Raw genomic sequence first — 18,314 nt, 5'->3', positions numbered from 1 at the left:
GAAACATCTTATGAAGGGGTTCGAATGTATTCTAGAATGTCGGTCCAGAGAAAAGAGAGGAGGATGGTGTGATGGTTTATTGTGCTTTGCACCCTGTCTCTCACACACCTGCTTCCTGCCAACCTGGCCATGGTGAGTATGTTGAGGCAGTGTGTGTTTGGATATCAAACCTGCTCCCCTCGTCACTGAGTTTACAGTCAGGTCTTCATTAATAAACACACATTGACCACACACACTCATTCACAGGTATAACATGAAACACATAGCAAAGTTACAAGACCGACTTTACGTACAAAATCCAGATGCAGAGAACCATGCATTCCTCAAGTTGAGTTTGACTTCAATAAAAGTGTAAACACACTAGTTGTAGATATACCGCTCTTCCAAGAGATGAGTAATGTTCAAGTGCAAGCAGTAAGGTCCCTGGTTGACAATACCTTCATTTAACCAGGTAAGTCATGAGAACACATCTTTTACAATAACAACCTGACCAAGACCGCCTACAGAACACTGTCTAGTTGGTACAACTTGGAGTTTCCACATCTATAGAAAATAGATGGGAATATGGTCCACCTCGTCTTCCAATGGGCTTATGAGGTCAGGATATTATAAGCAGTGGAGCTCATCATTCACCTGAGCATTCACATTGTTATTGAGGAAGAGACACGTTCTGATGGGCGGAGCTAGCAATAATAGAAATCATAAGGTTGGTGCAGGAGAACTACAGATATGAAAAATGCCTGTTTCAAGTTTAAATGTCATATACAACTCAACAAGACTTGCTGTTGGGATAAAGTTATGTTGTGAATGAAACAGAGGCCTCTATCAGCGTTGGTCTAATGCTACTAAGTTTGTGAACACAAAACTAACCATTATTGCACTGGAACAATTCTCTTGACAGCCTGCAAAACATCTTCATTCTCCACTTTGTTGCCAAACTCCTCCTCCCTGTGCTCCAGAAGAATTCCCTAAGGAAAAAATACAATTTAAAAAAGGGACCTACGTAATACCAAACAACCTCACAACACAATGTAACAACAATGCTGCTGCTCTTGGTCTATACATTTCGGTTAAACTGTGTTTATCAATATTGTCCTAGAGGACTTCCTTCCCTTGTCTCTGCTCATGGCCACTGATTACTGAGTTGATAACAGATAGTGTGTGTCTCTGCAGCACTGGATCCATCATGGTTGAGTCTCTCCCCTCATACATGTGTCGGCGGTTGGAGTCTAAAGGTGTCAGCATGCTTCAGTTCGGCTGGCACCCAGCAGAGTGCTCGCATACTCCCTTAATAGACCTCTGCTTGAAAAACGAGGGGAAAAAAGCAGCAATAGTACTGTTTATCAATTTTGAGACACCGTAGCCAGTATACATTACAGTTCCTCAAAATAGTCCGAATTAATCTAAGAGATTTCTTGACTTGTCATTCATTTAAATAAAACAATTGCAGAGATCTTAGTTAAATGTAAAATTGTGCACCTAACATCTTTCAATAAACATTTTTTAATGAAAACGAGCCGTCTTTCGTTGAATGACAAAGACTTAATTGAAGAATCCCTACTGTTGACCAATCACAGACAAAGGGGAGTAGACTTTGGCTTGCCTCAAAAAATAGTGTGCCCGAACAGCCGAAAAAACCCTTACTGAAGTCAAAAATGAACAAAAACGTCACAGTATATGCACAAACTGTTACTGTTTCGGCTGAGAAGCATGCGGACACCTTAACAGCTCCAGTTAATGATTCCCAGCTGTGGCTGAGCGTAATCCATTGATGCACGGCCCTGTGTGTGGGGTACCTGGTTCCCCGCTCCGATGACAAACACGCCTCCCAGGACAAAGCCCTCCCCCAACACGTTGCCATGGTAACCGGCCTTCCAGGCCCGCATAAAGTTCTGCCACACCCCCAGACGGATGAAGCCCAGCCCCCCCATCTTCCTCTGTAGTGGGCCATAGAAGTGGTGCTGCAAAGAACACAAGTAAACCAATCAATCAAGAGAAAAGAAAACTCAAAACTCAGGTACAGGCACAGACAACAGGCATACTATATCTACACATGGTTCAGCTCCTCTCCTTCATAGCAGGCCTGTGTAGAAATCGATTCAAACATGTTCACAGTTCATTTAAGCCAGTGCAGATGAAGGAATGGAAACAAGGAGAGGAAGCCTTTGTTAGACTATTGAGATGTACCCATAGAGAGTCAGGGGGTGTTTCTCAAAATGCATACTACCATGCATATAGGAGTATGGAAGGTCGGAGTCAAAATCAAAGTATCCGAAACTGAACACGGCGGACACTTCTCCAATGCGTACTCCATTTGTACAGTTGAAGTTGGATGTTTACATACACATTAGCCAAATACATTTAAATTTCTCCGTTTTTCACAATTCCTGACATTTAATCCTAGTAAAGATTCCCAGTCGTAGGTCAGTTAGGATCACCACTTTATTTTAAGAAGGTGAAATGTCAAAGTAATAGTACAGAGAATGATTTATTTCAGCTTTTATTTCTTTCATCACATTCCCAGTGGGTCAGAAGTTTACATACACTCAATTAGTATTTGGTAGCATGGTTTAACTTGGGTCAAATATTTTGGGTAGCCTTCCACAAGCTTCCCACAATAAGTTGGGTGAATTTTGGCCCATTCCTCCTGACAGAGCTGGTATAACTGAGTCAGGTTTGTGGGCCTCCTTGCTCACACACACTTTCAGTTCTGCCCACAAAATGTCAATAGGATTGAGGTCAGGGCTTTGTGATGGCCACTCCAATACCTTGACTTTGTTGTCCTTAAGCCATTTTGCCACAACTTTGGAAGTCTGCTTGGGGTTTTTGTCCATTTGGAAGACCCGTTTGTGACCAAGCTTTAACTTCCTGACTGATGTCTTGACATGTTGCTTCAATATATCCACATAATGTCCCTTCCTCATGATGCCATTTATTTTGTTTAGTGCACCAAGCACCCCCACAACATGATGCTGCCACCCCCGTCCTTCACGGTTGGGGTGGTGTTCTTCGGCTTGCAAGCCCCCACCTTTTTCCTCCAAACATAACGATGGTCATTATGGCCAAACAGTTCTGTTTGTTTCATCAATCCAGAGGACATTTCTCCATGTGCAGTTGCAACCCGTAGTCTGGCTTTTTTATGGCGGTTTTGGAGCAGTGGCTTCTTCCTTGCTGAGCGGCCTTTCAGGTTATGTCGATATAGGACTCGTTTTACTGTGGATATAGATACTTTTGTACCCGTTTCCTCCAGCATCTTCACAAGGTCCTTTGCTGTTGTTCTGGGATCGATTTGCACTTTTCACACCAAAGTACGTTCATCTCTAGGAGACAGAACACATCTCCTTCCTGAGCGGTATGACGGCTGCGTGGTCCCATGGTGTTTATACTTGCATACTATTGTTTGTACAGATGAACGTAGTACCTTCAGGCATTTGGAAATGTTTCCCAATGATGACCCAGACTTGTGTAGGTCCACAATTTTGGCTGATTTCTTTTGATTTTCCAATGAGGTCAAGCAAAGAGGCACTGAGTTTGAAGGTAGGCCTTGAAATTCATCCACAGGTACACCTCCAATTGACTCAAATGATGTCAATTAGCCTATCAGAAGCTTCTAAAGCCATGACATCATTTTCTGGAATTTTCCAAGCTGTTTAAAAGGCACAACTGGAACTGTGATACAGTGAATTATAAGTGAAATAATCAAATCAAATGTATTTATATAGCCCTTCGTACATCAGCTGATATCTCAAAGTGCTGTACAGAAACCCAGCCTAAAACCCCAAACAGCAAGCAATGCAGGTGTAGAAGCACGTAAATAATCTGTCACAAATTAATTGTGTCATGCACAAAGTAGATGTCCTAACCGACTTGCCAAAACTACAGTTTGTTAACAAGAAATTTGTGGAGTGGTTGAAAAATGAGATTTAATGACTCCAACCTAAGTGTATATAAACTTCCAACTTCAACTGTACATATTTTAAAGCATGCATCGATGCAAGCTTCAACGGAAAGTATGCAAATAAATATGACGCAACAACAACAAAATGATGCAACATTTGTTGAAATCAATGGTGGCCATTATTTGAGCTGAAGCGAGAGAAAATACACTTTGACTTCGGAATGAATTGTTGCCTATTCACATCTCAAAGTATTGTCGTCAGGCAACATACTTTATCTTAATACGTTAATAAATACATGCAGTGTTCATTTTGGCATGTTTACCTGCCTACGTACCGGAGATCACAAGCCCATAATAAGTCATAGGGCTAACTGGCAAGCTAATCACGAAGAATTAATATAATATTTGTTTTAGGTCATTATCTGGTTAGCTACATTATTACGAAGCACATATAGATAGCTGATATTTATGAGGTAAACGGTTGCTTTGTGTATATCTTGTTTTGTCATTGTTGTCCTGGCTGGAAGATGGTTCATTGAATGGGTAAGTCCATAGGGCTAACTGGCTAGCTAGCCACAAAGAATTGGTAGCTGCTACCCACAAAGAAATGTACATCTACTGTGCATAACATTAGTTTAGCTGGATAGCTAGATTATTCATATTCACTTATACCTAGCTGATAGTTGTGAAGTAAAACATTTTCTTTGTGTAGATCTTGTTTTCCCTATTGTTGCCATTGTCCTGACCTGGAAGGAGGTTCAGTGAATGAGGAGATTCAGCGTGAGATAGGAAGTAGGAATGTACCAGTGCTTCTCAAATGTATCGTTTTATGCATTCTCCACATTCTCGTCCTCACAAGAACATACTCGAGAACATGGTGCACTTGTAGCATGATAGTGTGGAGCACGATAGTATGCATACTGAGAAACACCCAGGGCCTCACCTTCTCGTCTACATAGATGTCCCCAGCAAAGTGTGGTCGGAAGTCCTGGATCTCCGTGCCGATGTTCTCCTTCACCACGGCAACTAGAGGGACCCCGAGATCCTCAAGCTGGGTCTTCAGAGAGGACAGCTCGGAAGCTTCCTACACACACACAATTAGTACAATTTCATTAATAGGATGGGGTCTTGTTTATTCTCCTGATGCATACAGCGGAATCTACACGACAACAATATATGGTGTGGAATATAGACTTGAATTAAGACCATTTCGGATGAACTTTCCCTGTAAGTAAAAAAGCTGACTATACTGTATAGTATCAGTGACATCACTTCACCTCTCTGCACAAAAATCATCCGGGCCGTCGTACAGCCATGACTACTGCTCCCGTCTTCTCCCACAGAGCTTTGGCCTTTATGGTGTTCTCATCTGCAGGACACACACATATACACAGGTCATGCATTGGTACCTGGGCTCTGCAGTGTGACAACTTGTCACATATGCGCCTAAATATTTTGCTGTTCGACCTGGATAAAAACTATCCTTGGAGCACCAGTGTGCCTAGACCCTTTTTTTTATCACCCAGATAATAATTGTAATAATTAGGCTTCGCTCTACCGTTGTTTCAGAGTGTCGCAGAAAAAAAGCGAGCAGATATTCATTAGCATATTATGGATCACAAAATGCCTTGCTCAGAGCTATGAAAAAGATATTCAGAGTTCTGTAAACTTTGATTGAGATTTCAAATCTTAACAGCTGCCATGTTGGCACCAAAGGCTCTAACCTTGCTACATTCTAGTATGAATGTAAAACAGAATGTCATTGTCATACTGTAGAACGTTTGGTGCCAATATGATCGACAGTTTTCTGCACTTTCCGGCCATGCCCAGTAGGTGAACCAGGGACCTCGTACCGTCTCCAGTGGAGCGGAGGTCTGCGTCCTCCAGGTACTCCAGCGAGGCCTGGGCAGCCTTGGTCAGACACAAGTCAGTGTTGGCAAGGAAGATTCCAACGATGGCAACTCCTAAGGTCCCCAGACCCAGAGACCACATCCCCATCTCAAACAGCTCCACCTCGACGCTGGAGGACAACACTGCAGCCCAAAAAAATAGACAAACATGATTATCAGAGTGATTTATTTTTCATAGGGAAGGAGAAACTTTAAGAGGAACCAGAGCCTAGAGAAGAGGGCCTATCTTCTTACTCAGTCATGCCACACGTACATGTCTAATGATTTCTGGTACTGTTAGATAACAGAACCTTACTGTTAGCGAGAGGCAACATTCTTAGGCATGGGTTAGGGGGTAGGAAGGTTAGGGTCACTGATATAGGCCATAAGATAAGTAAAGGGAACTAGCCTATAACAAACTCCATGCAATGTGTCACTAGAGCGAGATAATGTAATGCTCCTTGCCTGATTTGGGCTTGTTAGGGTCAGGGCTGGATGACGCTGTGCTGAGGTGAAAGGCTTTTAGACAAGGAAGTCTGGCTGTAGGGTTGGTAGAGGGATGGCTGTTGTGAATGGCACCCCCCAGAGGCAGGTAAGAGATGTGCAGAGTCTGAGATAGCCTCCATCTGGCCCTTAGGGCTTTAGCGGAGTGTCTGGAGAGGGACTGGACCAGTGCCAGGGCCATGGTGACTGTATAAACACAACCCATCAGAACTTTCTCTGACTCTTATAAAACAGACTTTCTCTGAAGAGACAACAAGAAAAACAAAAGCCTTTATCGTGAGCGTGAAATCACTGGCGTTTGAAAGATGGCATGGGCACATGCAACTACTGTTAGAAGTAGTGACCGATATTCAAACAGTAGGCTAAAAACAATGTTTTTGTTTATCTTTTCAGAGACAGCCTAGGTAGGGCTGGCACAATTACCATATAACCGTGAGTTATGGATGAAGACCATCATGAAAATAAATTAACCTTCCTAACCCCCCAAAAAATCTATAAAAATACAATCAGCTGACTGAAAAGTGTGACATGTTGAATGGTAAACTGATGGGTACACTTAATGGCTGATGCAATAATTATTATTATTGTGATGCAATAATTGACATGTTAATATAGAATGTTAAAGGTTGACTCAGCGAAATGATATTGCCATGAGCAGCACTGCAGATATTGAGATGAGCGAGATGCAAGACTTCGCTCTCACACAGTCACACACAGTATCTGCGCATGTGCACGGGTTCCCTTCACTTTGTTCACAGCGTGGAAGCCAGGGCACCAAAACGGGGGAGAAGTTGAGCCTCGCGCTTCAACCCTCTTAGTTGTAGCGGAAATTGACCCACTATGCTGTTTACTTTCTGGGTCTACATCATATTGCTGAGTTCACCTTTAACTGATGTGGCTCGTGCAATGGAATTTATTTATGGTAATGTCAGTTAAGTTGAATCAACAAATCACAGCACAAATTCCAACTTCTACTTCCTGCTTTGCGCCTCGCAATGGCCACCAGTCCACCCATTATGCCATAATTTGGCTTGTTCAACATTGCAGCCGAATGTACAGATAACTGCCGCCTTACGGATCTACAAAGAACCTTGCATCATAATGAACTACTCATTATTATTTGGAGATCAGTCAGTCAGTCACAATTTAACCATGATACATTCTGATTTTGATCCTCTCCAACAGAGCCAACGACTTGAATGGGGTTGCCCATTATATTTCTATGGCTGCACGTGCAGACAGGAGCAGAGGAGAAAAACATGCATCCTTTTTTATTTGGCTAATTGAACGGTTATTACGGTAACCAAGGTCATCGATGCTGTACAGAGGTCAATGGACCGCAGACCTCGGGGATAGAAGGATGCGGGATTGGCGCACATTCAACAATTCTGATCTAACAAAGTGGATATTCGTTTTTTTTTTTACTGTAATGCAGGTAATTGGTGACGGTGACATGAACGTGTATTGGGGTTGACATTAGAGATCGACCGATTATTGGAGGACCAAAAAAAAGCAGATACCGATTAAATCGGACGATTTAAAAATAATTTTTAAAATGTATTTGTAATAATGACAATTACAACAATACTGAATGAACACTTATTTTTATTTAATACATCAATAAAATCAATTTAGCCTCAAGTAAATAATGAAACATGTTCATGGTTTAAATAATGCAAAAAGAAAGTGTTGGAGAAGAAAGTAAAAGTGCAATATGTGCCATGTAAAAAACGTTTAAGTTCCTTGCTCAGAACATGAGAACATATGAAAGCTGGTGGTTCCTTTTAACATGAGACTTTCAAGATAAGAGGTTTTAGGTTGTAGTATTTATAGGACTATTTCTCTCTATACCATTTGTATTTCATTAACCTTTGACTATTGGATGTTCTTATAGGCACTTTAGTATTGCCAGTGTAACAGTATAGCTTCCGTCCCTCTCCTCGCCCCTACCTGGGCTCGAACCAGGAACACATCGACAACAGCCACCCTCAAAGCATAGTTACCCATCGCTCCACAAAAGCCGCAGCCCTTGCAGAGCAAGGGGAACAACTACTCTAAGTCTCAGAGCGAGTGACGTTTGAAATGCTATTAGCGCACACCCCGCTAACTAGCTAGCCATTTCACATTCGTTACACCAGCCTAATCTCGGGAGTTGATAGGCTTGAAGTCATAAACAGCGCAATGCTTGAAGCACAGACTTAATTATAACATAATAACACACAGAAATATGAGCCATTGGTCATTAATATGGTCGAATCCGGAAATTATCATTTTGAAAACAAATGTTTATTCTTTCAGTGAAATACGGAACCGTTCTGTATTTTATCTAACGGGTGGCATCCCTAAGTCTAAATATTGCTGTTACATTGTACAACCTTCAATGTTATGTCATAATTACGTAAAATTCTGGCAAATTAGTTCACAACGAGCCAGGCGGCCCAAACTGCTGCATATACCCTGACTCTGCGTGCAATGAACGCAAGAGACGTGACACAATTTCACTTGGTTAATATTGCCTGCTAACCTGGATTTCTTTTAGCTAAATATGCAGGTTTAAAAATATATACTTCTGTGTATTGATTTTAAGAAAGGCATTGATGTTTATGGTTAGGTACACATTGGAGTAACGACAGTCCTTTTTCGCAAATGCGCACCGCATCGATTATATGCAACTAAGGACACGCTAGATAAACTAGTAATATCATCAACCATGTGTAGTTAACTAGTGATTATGATTGATTGATTGTTTTTTTATAAGATAAGTTTATTGCTAGCTAGCAACTTACCTTGGCTTCTTACTGCATTCATGTAACAGGCAGGCTCCTTGTGGAGTGCAATGAGAGGCAGGTGGTTACAGCGTTGGACTAGTTAACTGTAAGGTTGCAAGATTGAATCCCCTAGCTGACAAGGTAAAAATCTGTCGTTCTGCCCCTGAACAAGGCAGTTAACCCACCGTTCCTAGGCAGTCATTGAAAATAAGAATGTGTTCTTAATTAACTGACTTGCCTAGGTATATAAAGGTGTAAAAAATTATAAACAACAAAAAAATCAAAACATTTAATCTGCCAAATCGGTGTCCAAAAATACCGATTTCCGATTGTTATGAAAACTTGAAATCAGCCCTAATTAATCGGCCATTCCGATTAATCGGTCGACCTCTAGTTGACATCCATACAAGCATTATACTCTGATTTTTACCTCAATATAGTGTGAAATACACATATAAACAATAGCTTAAATGAGGAGAGTCGGGATCTTCTGTAAAATAATTTGCAAATAAATTCATAAAAAATCCTACAATGGGATTTTCTGGATTTCTTTTCTCATTTTGTCGGTCATAGTTGAAGTGTACCTATGATGAAAATTACAGGCCTCTCATCTTTTTAAGTGGGAGAACTTGCACAATTTGTGGCTGACTAAATACTTTTTTGCCCCACTGTAACAGTATGCCAGTGGAAGGAAGGGCTGTAGCAGGTGTCCCAACTATGGTTTGTGACAACTATGATTTCTCATTGTAGCAATTCAATTGCAGTAATTCCATTCGTTTTTTTTTTTAATTCCGTTACCAATTTGGTTAAACCAAATAGATATCAGTAGAAACACTAATTGATAGGTCTACCTTCACTTGTTATTTCTGTTAACTTTCATTATTGTCCCTCATGAGGGAGAGAAATTAGAAAATATCAAATATGAGTGGGTTTTTGGTAACGGAATTTCAAGGCACAGAGCAATGTTTCTTAAACTTACACAATGCAAATAATTTATCCAAACGAAATATAAGTGTTGATATTAGTTGGCAGGGGTCTTTACTTCAACATATTGATGTACAGAGATGGGTAAGCTGACAACATCACGCTTCAATGGGGCAGAAGTCTGCGTTGTTGTGGTTCTGGACGGTCAGACAGCTAGCAACAATGACAAAACGCCATACCTGTCATTTAAGCTGTTGTTTACTTACATTACTATTCCCCCATGTGGGGAATAGTAAGTCCTTTCAGCTTGTTTAATCTTGTTCTTGATACCATGTCTTGTTTTTAGGTGTTTTGAATTATTTTATGTCAGTGCTAATATGGCAACAACAAAAGAATCTAGCTACCAACAACTAACAACGTATTTGAGCGACAACAAGTGGCTCATTATGCAAATGTATTGTAAATATAATTTACATGTTGCAAAAAAATCTAACCAACCCAGTCTGTTTTGCCCCATAGTTGCGCAAGTGTTGGGTTTTGTTGCTAAACAACCAACCAGTCTATTTCCAAAACATTTTAAGACTTTTTCTGATAGATGTTTTCTAAGACTTATTTTCTATCTGTTTGGCCAGAAATCAAAGACGTTGCTTATTCCTTATATTTAGGATAGAAAATGGTAGATTTTTTTAATTTATCAAATATATAATCACTTAGCTTTCATTTGTCACCAGATTTAACATTCTCCTATGAACTTCACATGTTGGTGCTCATGGGTCCTTTTGGAAATGACCTTGGGCATTGTTTAATGAATGACAGCACACCTGTTTGTCTACATTACATTTCCTCAGGAAACTGATGGGCGTGACTAAGTAACAAACATATGAACTGCTCCGTTTGTTGTGACTTATCTTTAGACCATCAAACTGTACTGTGGTTATAAAGTTACGGGTGTGAGACACACTTGAGCACACACAAGCTTGAGCGCACACACCCTAATGTCTCAGACGATAGCTTACATCGCTAATCCTTCTTCCCCTTGTATAAGCAAGAGGGGCCTTAACATACAATGTTAGACAGTACACAGTGAATCATCAGTATAGGCAATTGAGGATAATTATTATTAGTCTATATGAACATGAACAAAATACTGTTACTGTATTGTCAGGGCTTACTTAGATGTGGATTTTTCAAGATGTGGATTTTTCAAGATATGAATCATTTGGGTATTTTCCATTTTCTCTGAACAAGACAGTCTGAATGGTCCACAAAATGCTTAGGCCTACATGCATGAAATATATGTGAAACCAAACTGAACACAAACCTACACGTATGGTCATTCTAAAAAAAAAATCTAACATTGATTCATTTATCAAACAATCACCCACTGAAGGTGTGCACTCATTTCCCTCAAGTTCAGCTCATTCAGTCCCACATACTCTGTTCTGCACTTCACTGTGACTTGACAGTCTTGACTAACTACTGCAGTGTGACTTTCCCTTCCCAGAGTGAGGACAAAGGCCTGAACCCTAATGAGAACAACAACCAATAGACTACCTGGCAGCCGCACATGAACTGATTGACTAGATTCCATATAGATATATAGTGGAAATGAATGTTTACATTGTAAGCTTAGCTATACTGATTTACACATTGACAATGAGTTGAGAAACGGACTGTTATTATTGACAACGAAAATGTGAGAACATAGGATCGATTATCGTGACAAAGATTAAATGGAAAGTATGCTAGTTACAGATCTGAATATTAACTGAATTCTGCAACTTCTTTTTTCACTCAAATTGAGTGACACAAATTATTAAATGTGGCTTCCCATGCAAACCCTATCCAAGACAATTTTGCAGCATTCAACTGCCATGCAATTTGACATAGATAGGCAAGCTATGTAACCAGTATAGCTTCCGTCCCTCTCCTCGCCCCTACCTGGGCTCGAACCAGGAAACCTCAGCACACATCGACAACTAACACCCACGAAGCATCGTTACCCATCGCGCCAGAGCAAGGGGAAAAACTACGACTCAGAGCGAGTGACGCGCACCCCGCTAACTAGCTAGCTACACCAATTTGATAAGTAACCTTGGCCTTAAGACCCACTAAAAGACAGACAATCATGTTGACTGGTAAGTGGCATTATAAAGTCAACTTTACTAGCTAGCTAAATCTATGTTGGCATTCTTTGATTAATGCATTAAATAGGCCAAGTATAAATTAGTAGTAACAATGACACAACGTTAGCTTGTTCACTTTGTAGACTTCACATTTGGGCTAGCTGGCTATCTAGGTTAACGGTAGCTAACTGCGTGATGACGTTAGCTTGCTGATTGAAATAATGCTCGCAACAAAATGTTTAACAATATTTCAAATAATGTATAAAGGAATGATACTCACAAATATTGTGTTGAAGGAGAAGAGTGCAGTTGACGTCTCCGTTCAAAATATCTAAATTTGGCGTAGGTGTATCAGTTGATCAAGATAAATGGATTAGTCCTTGCAGGGAAACTAATCGCACAAGATAACACGGACCTTGGACACAAATGAAGTTTATTTTTGTACAATAAAAACAGATTGACAGATTAATTGTTGAGAAAAAAAAAGTATACACTGAGGAGTAATGTACCGAGAATGTGTGTCGACACACACACACACACACACGCATACATACCAGAGGTGGTAAATTCTGGTAATAGAATAATTAGAATGACATGTTCATGGACAAAAAGCAGGGTTACTATTTACCAATTAGTAGCAGTTTGGCTGTATATTGTGAGGATTCTGTGTTATGCACTATAGCCCATTACCATATATGTGATTGAATATTATCTGCTGTTGGCTTGTGTGGATGTTTGTGTTATGCAACATAGCTGACTTGAGACATTGTTAATCGTTTCAGGGCCATGGGCCTTTCTCATGATGGAAAAATACAGAATAACATGAAGACAGGAACTGTGCAATGAGTTGGGGGGGGCACATTCAGAACGTAGTGTTGCGAGAACAAATGGTATTTTGTTAGATAACAGGAGCCAGGTGCCTGATAACTGTATATTCTACACAACTACAACGACTGACCACTGGAGCGCCCGGGGGCTGGGACCAGCTCTGCGCCAACAATCAACGATAGGCTGGGTGAGTCTAAACCACGCCCAGTCTCTACTCTGACAGGCCGGCTCGGAAGCAGGAACTAATTCTGTCAAGAGTATATTATAATATCTTTGTCAGGAACAAGTCAGTTCTCTGTTTTGCCCTGCGAGGTGGGACAGAGAGACCGTATATACGAAAATTGCATTTACCACTTATTGCTTAGCTAATAAAAAATACATAGTATACAATCGGTGACTCAATGTCATATTTATCCTGATACCAGATTTGAATTGACGCAACTCTTAACAATATATCACAGTTGTGTTTTCAGTAGACTAACCGATTAGGCCTAGAGTGACAGATAAACACCAAACCCTGTGCCCCCTGCATACACACCACATGGCCCATACACACACATAGCCTAACACATACGCACACTTCTCAATAAGTCTGATAACAAATCTTACTACCAAGGTGGCCTACACCTGAGCTTGGTTACATTGTAATGTTATTTTTGGTGTTGATGAGGTACTCTAGTGATGGGAGTAGATAATTAGGCTCAGAAGAGAGATTGACTGGCCCCAGTGATGTACTGGGATGAATTGGAACTCAGACTGCGAGCCAGGTCTCATCGCCCAATATCGGTGCCGACCTCACTAATGCTCTTGTGGCTGAATGGAAGCAAGTCCCCGCAGCAATGTTCCAACATCTAGTGGAAAGCCTTCCCAGAAGAGTGGAGGTTGTTATAGCAGCAAAGGAGGGACCAACTCCATATTAATGCCCATGATTTTGGAATGAGATGTTCGATGAGCAGGTGTCCACATACTTTTGGTCATGTGTGTACTTCCAGCTACATGCGCCATCGGCCCATTATTATAGGTAGGCCTAAAGGTTTTTAGGCAAGATAACCCAATCAAAATGGAAAGCTCCTAGAAAGTGGGAATATGCCAGGCCTATTGACCCAAAATCAATTATGGCCTATTGTATAGATAGAACAAAAATGAACAAAACTTTTTTAAAAGATCAGATTTTTTGTTTATAAATACTTTGCTACAATGACACACTTAGTTATCTACCCACCTCGTTCCTTTCTTTTAGCAATTCCATCTAGTAAGTACACCATCATGCTTTCGGGATGTATCTTTTCAGATTCCACAATGATTCTTTAGTTGTGGACACTACATCACCACACTTGCCAACACTCCAGCCTTTGGGAATCTTGCTCAGAGCTCCAGTCAAATTGGGCACGCTCCGCTCCAGCGCCGCTCAGGTCACATACTCTGGTATTGGAGTGTCCGTGTGCGTAGGGCCCTGTGAGTTTTATTTATTTTTATATCACCTTTATTTAACCAGGTAGGACAGTTGAGAGAACAAGTTCTCATTTACATCTGCGACCTGGCCAAGATAAAGCAAAGCAGTGTGACAAAAACAACAACACAGAGTCACACATAAACAAACGTACAGTCAACACAAAAGAAAAGAAAAATAGAAAAATCTATGTACAGTGTGTGCAAATGTAGAAGAGTAGGGATGTAGGCAATAAATAGGCCCTAGAGGCAAAAAATAATTACAATTTAGAATTTATACTGGAGTGATATATGTGCAGATGATGATGTGCAAGTAGAGATACTGGGGTGCAAAAGAACAAAAGGGTAAGTAATAATATGGGGATGAAGTAGGGCCCTTTGAGTGTGTAGGGCCCTGTGAGTGTGCATAGAGACAGTGCAAAAACAAAAATTCAAGGGTCAACTCAGATAGTCCCTGTGGACATTTTGTTAGCTATTTAGCAGTCTTGTGACTTGGGGATAGAAGCTGTTCAGGAGCCTGTTGATGTCAGACTTGATGCACATGTACAGCTTGTCGTGCGGAAGCAGAGCGAACAGTCTATGGTTTGGGTGGCTGGAGTGAGCATCCTGACTGGTTGCATCACCGCTTGGTATGACAACTGCTCGGCATCCGACCGCAAGGCACTACAGATGGTAGTGCGTACGGCCCAGTACATCACTGGGGCTAAGCTGCCTGACATCCAGGACCTCTATACCAGGCGGTGTCAGAGGAAGGACCTAATAATTGTCAAAGACTCCAGCCACCCTAGTCATAGACTGTACTCTCTGCTACCGCATGGCAAGCTGTACCGGAGCGCCACATCTAGGTCCAAGAGGCTTCTAAACAGCTTCTACCCCCAAGCCATAAGACTACTGAACAGTTAATCAAATGGCTACCTGGACTATTTGCATTGACCCCCCCCCCCTTTTTTTAAGCTACTGATACTCACTGTTTATTATATATGCATAGTCACTTTACCCCTACCTACATGTACATATTACCTCAATTACCTAGACTAACGTGTACCCGCTATCAGGACTCAGGATAAGACCCAGATGCAGACATTTTGAATCCCAGATGTCTATGTACAAAATAGGGGAAAAGAAAACAACAAGTCAAGGGCAGGCAGAGGTCAGTAATCCAGGGCAGTTTCAGTAAGGTAAAGAACGGCAGGCAGGCTCAGGGTCATGGCAGGCAGAGGTCAGTAATCCAGGGCAGTGTCAGAAAGGTAAAGAACGGCAGTCAGGGTCAGGTCATGCAAAATGGTCAAAACCGGGAGGACTAGAAAACAGCAACTATAGAAACTTGAAAATGAGAAAACCAAGCCGGTGGGACAAGACAAACAGATGACGCAGGTATAAACAAACCAGGAGATAATTGGGACAAATGGGAGACACCTGGTGGGGTGTAGAGACAAGCACAAGACAGGTGAAAGATCAGGATCCGACACCCCCGCACATTGACTCAGTACCAGTACCCCCTGAATATAGCTTAGTTATTGTTATTTTATCGTGTTACTTTTAAAACAAAATTGACTTCATTTAGTAAATATTTTCTTAACGCTTATTTTTCTTAACTGCATTGTTGGTTAAGGGCTTGTAAGTAGGCATTTCACGATAAGGTCTACTACACCTGTTGTTTCGGCGCATGTGACACATAACATGTGATTTGATTTGACCCCTTGTTATGGGGTACTACAGGGTTGTATTCATTAGGGTACACTGTAGCAACCTTTTTCAAAATGTGCTACGGAAAATGAAATTTAGCATTTCTTATAGGACAAGTTCAGATAGTACCTCCCTACAGGTATTTCAATCCGTTTCTTCAGTTTGATGACAACTGAGTACGACCCAGAGACTAAAATATTGGACACTTACTGGAGCGACACATGCTTCACCGCCCACAGTTGCCTAAATGCCAATCAGGATCCCGCCATTGTTGTTGACTCTTACTCTTGACTCTGACTTTTACTGTGTAAAACGAGAAAAAATGCTTATACTGATAGGCAAGCTATCACAAAATCTGTTGCTAACCATATCAACAGCCCATGTCAATAACGTTACAACAACAACAGCTAACGACGTTATTAACTTATCGAGCTAGCAAAAAATGTGCTACTTTTCTCGTGAGTTAATTTCTCCGTTGGGCTAAGTAATCGATGAGGTTAACAGGTTGCTCGACCGACAGCATTCCCTCCCACGGATTTTTTTTTTAATTATCTGAATCCATGCATGGGGTTTACAAAATAATTTGTCAAAAATGACTGAATGTGGCCTCGTCATCCATCTCCATAGAAACGATGTTACACCATTATCCTAAGCCCTAAAACGTGGCCAGTGAATAAATAGTACGTTTTTATTATATTTGAGACATGGAACATAATGTCCACTATAGTTTTAAAATATATGTAAAAAAAAAACTTATTGGTAGAATTTCTAGAATTTAGCCTACTAACCTTCCTCACCACACAGCCCATCGCCTCAGGTGAACATTGAACCCAATGACCAAACTAGACCGTTCTAGCTCTAGTGCTGGTTTTAAAACAAACACTCTCTCGGCTGTGGTAGGCCTTTTCCTATCAGCTTCAGTCGATATGACTGTTGCAACAAGTGGAATATTGTCCCTCTCTAGAACATTATGTGTCTATGGTTCTGGTGTAGACTAACTTTTCTACTATCCATGTTGATTCTAAGATGTTTTGTCTGCCCAGTGCCCGTTGGTTTTCAAGCAGTGTTTTTGTATATATACCCTCTGGAGAACTAGATCATGGCCCATAGAATTAGACATAACTTACATAACTTATTAAAGGCCCAGTGCAGTCAAAAATGTAATTTGTTGTGTTTTATATGCAGTACCTGTCAAAATTTTGGACACACCAACTCATTCAAGGGTTTTTCTTTATTTGTACTATTTTCGACATTGTAGAATAATAGCGAAGACATCAAAACGATGAAATAGCACATATGGAATCATGTAGTAAACAAAAAAGTGTTAAACAAATCAAAATATATTTTAGAATTTAGATTCTTCAAAGTAGCCACCCTTTGCCTTGATGACAACAATCTATAGTTTAGGACATCTACTTTGTGCGTGACACAAGTAATTTTCCAACAATTGTTTACAGACAGATTATTACACTTATCATTCACTGTATCACAATTCCAGTGGGTCAGAAGTTTGCATACACGAAGTTGACTGTGCCTTTAAATAGCTTGGAAAATTCCAGAAAATTATGTCATTGCTTTACAAGCTTCTGATAGGCTAATTGACATAATTTGAGTCAATTGGAGGTGTATCTGTGGATGTATTTCAAGGCCTACCTTCAAACTCAGTGCCTCTTTGCCTGACATCATGGGAAAATCAAAAGAAATCAGCCAAGACCTCAAGAAAAAAATTGTAGACAAGTCTGGTTCATCCTTGGGAGCAAATTCCAAACACCTGAAGGTACCACTTTCATCTGTACAAACAATAGTATGCAAGTATAAACACCATGGGACCACACAGCCGTCATACCGCTCAGGAAGGAGACCCGTTCTGTCTCCTAGAGATGAACGTACTTTGGTGCAAAAAGTGCAAATCAATCCCAGAACAACAGCAAAGGACCTTGTGAAGATGCTGGAGGAAACCGGTACAAAAGTAACAATATCCACAGTAAAACGAGTCCTATATCGACATAACCTGAAAGGCTGCTCAGCAAGGAAGAAGCCACTGCTCCAAAACCGCCATAAAAAAGCCAGACTACGGTTTGAAACTGCACATGGGGACAAAGATCGTACTTTTTGGAGAATTGTCCTCTGGTCTGATGAAAAAAAAATAGAACTGTTTGACCATAATGACCGTCGTTATGTCTGGAGGAAAAAGGGGGAGGCTTGCAAGCCGAAGAACACCATCCCAACCCTGAAGCACAGG

The 18,314-nt window shown here is 40.9% G+C and overlaps 1 protein-coding gene across 3 annotated transcripts; it reads right to left on the bottom strand.

The window, feature by feature from the left end:
- Window positions 1–62: 62 nt before the first annotated feature.
- selenou1a (selenoprotein U 1a) lies at window positions 63–16,899 on the bottom strand. Of its 3 annotated transcripts, none has more exons than XM_031823803.1 (7): window positions 16,861–16,899; window positions 6,253–6,477; window positions 5,752–5,931; window positions 5,176–5,267; window positions 4,842–4,982; window positions 1,797–1,961; window positions 63–968 (listed from the first exon to the last, which is right to left on the bottom strand). In XM_031823803.1, exons 2-7 carry the CDS (start codon window positions 6,470–6,472, stop codon window positions 873–875), a joined length of 894 nt encoding a protein of 297 aa, XP_031679663.1. In that variant the 5' UTR covers window positions 6,473–6,477; window positions 16,861–16,899; the 3' UTR covers window positions 63–872. The 3 variants fall into 3 exon arrangements, with proteins under 3 accessions (XP_031679663.1, XP_020326839.1, XP_020326840.1); XM_020471250.2 differs by lacking the exon at window positions 16,861–16,899 and adding an exon at window positions 12,390–12,519; XM_020471251.2 differs by lacking the exons at window positions 6,253–6,477; window positions 16,861–16,899 and adding an exon at window positions 12,390–12,521.
- Between the last annotated feature and the right edge of the window lie 1,415 nt (window positions 16,900–18,314).

This window comes from Oncorhynchus kisutch, linkage group LG4 (assembly GCF_002021735.2).
Source record: "Oncorhynchus kisutch isolate 150728-3 linkage group LG4, Okis_V2, whole genome shotgun sequence".
NCBI lineage: Eukaryota > Metazoa > Chordata > Actinopteri > Salmoniformes > Salmonidae > Oncorhynchus > Oncorhynchus kisutch.
Note: the sequence above shows the minus strand (reverse complement) of the source record. Positions and strands in the feature narration are given on the sequence as shown.